This window comes from Sminthopsis crassicaudata, chromosome 2, assembly GCF_048593235.1.
Source record: "Sminthopsis crassicaudata isolate SCR6 chromosome 2, ASM4859323v1, whole genome shotgun sequence".
In the NCBI taxonomy this organism is placed as follows: Eukaryota; Metazoa; Chordata; class Mammalia; order Dasyuromorphia; family Dasyuridae; genus Sminthopsis; species Sminthopsis crassicaudata.
Window position 1 is genome coordinate 515,301,960 of NC_133618.1, and position 5,993 is coordinate 515,307,952.

General features: G+C 43.2%; 1 protein-coding gene across 1 annotated transcript; it reads right to left on the reverse strand.

Moving 5' to 3' along the window:
* Positions 1-1,544: 1,544 nt before the first annotated feature.
* LOC141557957 (chymase-like) lies at positions 1,545-5,346 on the reverse strand. Its single transcript, XM_074294391.1, has 5 exons — positions 5,216-5,346; positions 4,522-4,669; positions 3,647-3,782; positions 2,228-2,482; positions 1,545-1,747 (listed from the first exon to the last, which is right to left on the reverse strand). The coding sequence occupies exons 1-5, from the start codon at positions 5,274-5,276 to the stop codon at positions 1,604-1,606; spliced, it is 744 nt and encodes a 247-aa protein (XP_074150492.1). The 5' UTR covers positions 5,277-5,346; the 3' UTR covers positions 1,545-1,603.
* Between the last annotated feature and the right edge of the window lie 647 nt (positions 5,347-5,993).

Here is a 5,993-nt window from a genome sequence, read left to right on the forward strand (position 1 = left end):
GATGAACCATTATAAACTCTTATGGAAGACTATGTCTCTTTCATTTTTTTTTCTAAAGTTTTAAAATTTATATACTTAGCATTTTTAAAATTTTTATCACTTTATTTTCAAATGTATCCTTCTCTCTCCTTCTGTTGTGCCACAGTGCTCCTTTATTGTCCTGACTCAGTTTCCTTGAATTGTTCTGCCTCAGTTACTAATTGTTCTATTCAATCCCACACCACCACCACCCCTTGCTAATCATAATGATCCAGATAAGGAGAAAGACCTTCTATCTTATAGGAAACCTCAGAATGTCTGGTGCCTCTCCCCATTCTGTCAGAACCAGACTGATAATCCCTTCACACTCTCAGTGCTCTGACTCCACCCCTGCTCTGGTCTACCCCAGTAGCAGAGCCACCTGCAAAAAATGTCTTGGAGAACTCGCATTGATTGCTGGATGCTTTGGACATCAGCCCTGGGGGCAGCATGTCCCCAGCACAATTTTTCCCTTTCAAATAAAATATTAAAAACTCTAATCTCTATCTTGCCTCATTTTCTCCAGCATTACATTTCATCACAGAAGGCCATTCCTTACAGCAAAGAAGAAAAAAGAAAAGGCAATAAAATCTCTGCATCCCCTTTAAAATGTTCACAAATAATTTCTGAAGTAATATAAGCCAGCATTTTGCCAGGAATTATAGTGAATCTCTAGTTTATCATGTGAAGGCCATATTTGCTTCCCTTTTATTTCTTTCCAAAATAAGGCCAGCACTCTTAGTGGTGTCCAATTAAAGCCATGCAATGAATGGCCATTAGGAAACACCAACCAAGTGTTGTGCCACAGTTCTCTCTTAATGTCCTGACCCAGTTTCCCTAATTATCCTATTCAGTTACTCTGCCACAGGTTATAACCATTCCCTCTTAATGTTTGATAGGATAAAGGTCTTATAGCTTAGACTTCAGGCTATAATCATTCCCTCTTAATGTTTGATGGGATAAAGGTCTTTATCCATTTTAGACATCATTAGACTATCAGGAGGCTCTCTGGTACCTCCCTCCATTAGGTCATCCCCATCCAGATACCTCCCCCCATTATGTCATTGTTCTTGTGACCCTATAAAAGAATCTTGTAGGGGATATTCACTGCTGGATTCTTGAAGACAACAGTCTCATTCAGCCCTGGGACCAAACATGGATCCATTTGGTCTCAGTATATCTCTCCATTAAATAAATTATTAAATACTCTCTAATCTCTATCCTGCTCACTTTCTCCAGAATTACACAAGAACAATAAGGGCTATTGTAAATACTGACTCCCTCTTCTCTAGGAGGTCCTTTGCTGCTATGCTGACTACCTGCAGGGAGAGAAGGGACTACAGTTGTGGAGAGTAATCACGGACACAAGTCTGGATGCTTAGGTTTATTGCAGTCATAGTGGACCTTCAGTTCAATGTCCAGAGTAACTCTAAGTACCATTTACCCTCCTCCCCTCCCCCACACATCTTAGACTCTGGGTTGAAGCTGGACAGATAGGGGGACAGTCCTAGGATGAGGGACAGTCCTAGAGAGGAAGCTGGGCCCAAGAAGGGAGATTCCTTTTTGCTGAGCCAGGGCCACAGAGCTAATTTGCTTTTAGGATTTGGTTGATCCAGAAGTTGTAATAAGCAATTCGTGTGAAGACAGAAGGTGGTTTTGTATTATTGTTTCCACGTGAGACAATGCCTTGGGCCACACCAGAACAAACGAGGGGTCCTCCAGAATCTCCCTGTTAGACAAAGAGGAATAAGTAAGAAAGGTAGATCCTCCCTTGCCTTACTTAGGCCTGGCTCTTTCTGAATTGGTTGCAGAAATCCTGGACCTTCCTGAGTTCATAAGTTCCCTCACAGATTCTTTTCTTGGGTCATATCCAGAGGCCCCTTCCCACCCAGGCTTCCTTCTCTCCTCCCTATCAGTATCTATCTGAAACACTGAGTAGGATATTGGGGGAGGGGGGTAAAGAATTTGTCTCCTACCCTCCCACCTACAAGTGCTAGGGAAATGGAACTTCGATTTGGGCATTTGGAATATTTCCTATTCTCTCAGACCTCATTTCTTCCCCCCAACCCTATGCTCCAAACCCCTGCCCAAGTCCTGAATCCAATGAAAGTGCTGACATCATCCCTTCTTAGGAGGGTTCTGACTCTGAGAGAGAGGAGAGAGGAGAGAGAGACTGATTTCCAAAGAAGAGAAATACGAATGGACTCACCCTAAATACTGCTTTCCTTAAGTTGGGATTCCCTACACACAATTGGGATCTCACATCAAAATATCCAAAGTCTTTGCAGTCACTGGGATTCATTAGTGTCAGTTCCACCTCCTGTAAAGTGTCTGATCCTGGGGGCTTTGGTCCTGTCCTTCCCCAGCCAGCTGCTAGACATTCGTTCTCAGGTAAGACAGAATTGAATGTTGAGGGCAGTGGGAGAGTCCCCACTGCTGTTGTCATGTTTGCTTTCTTTTCCAGCTGTGAGAGGAAAGGAAAAGGGCTTAGTCAGTGCCAGAGATGGGTTATAGAAGCTGGGTCAAGGGCTCCAGAGATTTAGGGACCTCAGATTCTTGAGAAAACAAGAGAAGACAAAAGGAAATATCATAACATGGGTAAGGGAAAGAAGTATAATTTCTCACATGTACATGGCATTTTATAGATAGCAAATGCATGAATGAATTAAAATGCATTTATTAAGCACTATTTGTTTCCCAGGCAGCATGCTCAGCTTTTCTCACAACATTCTTGTGAGGTGGGTAATGAGGGAATATTGTATCATTCCCATTTTACATATGAGAAAACTGAAGCTCACAGAGGTTAAATGACTTATCAATAGTCACCCACGCAGTAACTGGTTGAAATTAGAACTTGACCATGTTTTCTGATTGTGAATCAGTGCTTCCTACTAGATCACACAATTCTCATAGACTGTAGCCCCTAGAACAGCTATCACAGTGTCTCAGAGTTATAACGGCCCCCAGACATTACAGTATGATTTGTTTCCAAATAGAAATGTCCTCCTTGACATCCAACCTTTGAGGACCTTCAGTAATGGGAAATTTACTACCTCCTGAGCTGCTGGCTTATTGGTTTTAATGGAACATTTCACGAAAAAGCTCTTGGATTTGAACTCTGGGAAGGCCTGATTTTGAGAGTGTTAGTGGGGAGAGGGTTGAATTTGGAGCCAAGAAGACCTGGGTCCAAATATTGCTTTGTGATCCTGGGCGAGGTGTTAAACTTCTCTGAGCCAGAGTTTCCTCATGTATAAAGTGAAGGGGTTGGACTAGATAGTCTCTAATATTCCTTCTAAGTCTAAATCTGTGATCCCACGAGGGATACTTTTTCTTCTTCAGACAGAATTGAAATATGGGCCTCTCCACCCCCTCCTCCCACCTGTTACTAATGGTTCTGTTCTTTGGGGATAATAAAATAGGCTGATCTGCCCCCTCTCCCCCCCAACAATCTCTGAACATTGAACAAGGAATGGCAAGAATGGACCCACACCTCTTTTTTGTCCAACTTCTCATGATTTAGATAAGAAAATTGAAGGTTTGAAAGTTCAAGTTACTTGCCCAAAGTGACACAGCTAAACAGTGGACAAGATTGGACTAGTGCCCAAACTTATTGACTCTCAATTATTACCTTTAGTAACATGATGTCATTCAAAAGCCTTTCAGCATTATATTCCGGGTGACGAAATTGATGCCTGACTTTAAGAATCTGCCAAGTCTCTTCTGGCTTTCTGATGTTATGTGCTCCAAGTATGACTGTGATGGGGCTGTAGGAGAAGCAAGAGAAGAGGGAGGTATTAGGAGTTCCAGATTCTTCATGAAGGGAACATTTTGAGAATGGGGTCCAAGGACTCTCCTACAATGTCAATCTCCCCTCCCTGTCTCTGTGGTAGCTAGTGGGGCTCAGGGTTGGGATGTGGGACTCAAGCAATCAGGGCTGAAGTACTTGCAAGGGGTAGAGACAGTTCCCTAACTTCCTTTGGAAGGGTTGTCCAGGTGAGTTCTGGGTGACAAGTGGATCTGCTTGTTTTGTCTCAGGCTGCTCTTGATTCAGCCTCCAGGGAACAAAAAGTCCAGAAGGTCAAGGGTGAAATTAAGGAGAGCTTCACTGCAATGTGTGCTCCCAGAGAATCCTGGGATAGAGATTAGTTCTCCATAGAAGTACAATTGTTAAGTTCTGGGAGCAATAAAAACATGGGTATCATGGCGTGTCAGGGAAGAAGAAATTGGCTGAGCTATGGAATCTTGGGTGGTAAGATCTGAAACATGAGCTTCATCATTTAGGGCGGGACAGTCATCAAAGGTGGATTGGTCTGAAGGGGAAAGGGCTGATCTCAACCTGGAGCATAAACACTCTTGCTCACTCTTGCATTTGCTCAGACTGGGATTCTTTTTCTTCCAGGTGAGTAGCCCCCAAGAGACAGGAGCACCCTTAGTAGATGCTTATTTAATGCATCCCGCACCTGGTGAGTATCAGGGAGGGGGAAGGGGGACAGACACACTTACTCTCCTACACAATGGGCTGCTGTCATCACAAAGTCACTGCGAATCAGGAACCCACCACAGTAGTCCCATTCATTACCAAGTTTCATTTCCAGAAAAGCCATGTAAGGACGGGAATGGGGCCTTGATTCTTTCCCCCCAATGATGTCATCTAAAAGAGAACCGTCCACATGCACATACCCCAAATATATAGATATACACAACTGGATATCATTTCCATGGAAATAGTGGGACACCACCTTCTACCTAGCCCAAACCCAAGCCCCCAGGCTTTCCCTCAGTCATTATTGCTTCTCAGGTCTCATTTTTTTCTCTTTTGGAATTAAGTCCAGTGTTGTGACTCTGAAATATCACCATCACTATATTTCTTATGTCCCCTTGCAGTATCCATCTCTATTTCAGCATAGGACAATATCTCCAAGCTTGAATCCCAACCCTTTACCCCTTTACTTTTACCTAACCTTTATCTTTAGTCCTTATCCAGGCACAAGGTCAGGTTATCAGCTTCCTCATGAGTAGGAAAAACTAAAACTTTGATAAAATTTGAATAAGGAGAGCTTCTCTAGAAAGAGATTGGGCCCAGTAAGAAGTGTCTGCCAGGCAGAAGTCTCTGTCCTGGGACACTGCCACATGTCCTCCTGGGAGTGTATGTAGAATTCTGACTCAAGCCTGATTCTCTGGGCAAAAGGAGACTCACCAGCTCCAGTCTCATGAGCCAGAAGAAAAGTCAGCAGGAGGAGGAGGAGAAGGCACTTCATCTTCCCAGAGAGGATAACAGAGCAGATGCTGCTTCTGCTTCAGCTCTCTCCTACCTTCTGACATTTGTAGCTAAGGCAGGTAGAAGAGGGAGGGCCACACTGACCACAGGAACTTCCTCATCATGATTTCTTCCAATGGAGCAGAGCCAGTTATCTGATTAATCATAATTTCTCTGGCAGTTGCTCTTGACTCCCTTCTGTGCTGCCCTGGGTCCTCAAGTTGTTACTTGGACTAATCAAACTACGAACTAAAGTACTTCTTATGTGTCACTTGCTAGGGCTATATATACCAAAACAATAACAACAACAAAAAAACAAAACCCAAAAAACAAAAACAAAAGAACCTACAACAAAATAATGGTGATAAGGAAGATAGCATCATCTTTTGATTAAGTTTTTCAGTCATACAATAGATCATCAGTCTTCTATCTAGGGATCTGGGTGTGTTGGGAAGGTCATTATGAAACCAGCAGTTCTTTCTCTACTGTGTCCTCACATGGAGATGATCAGATCTGGGTCTGTGATTGTCTCAAAGACTCCAGATTGAAGCTTCATCTTCACTCCCTCATATCTGTCTGCTTTTCTCCAGGCTGGTTCTACTCATCAGCATCCAACTGACGGGGCCTCTCATAACAGTCATTTATACCACAATGACCTTTAAAGGTTACAAGATGTCTTCCTTTGAGTAGAAATATTGTTGTCCAGCAGATAGATGAT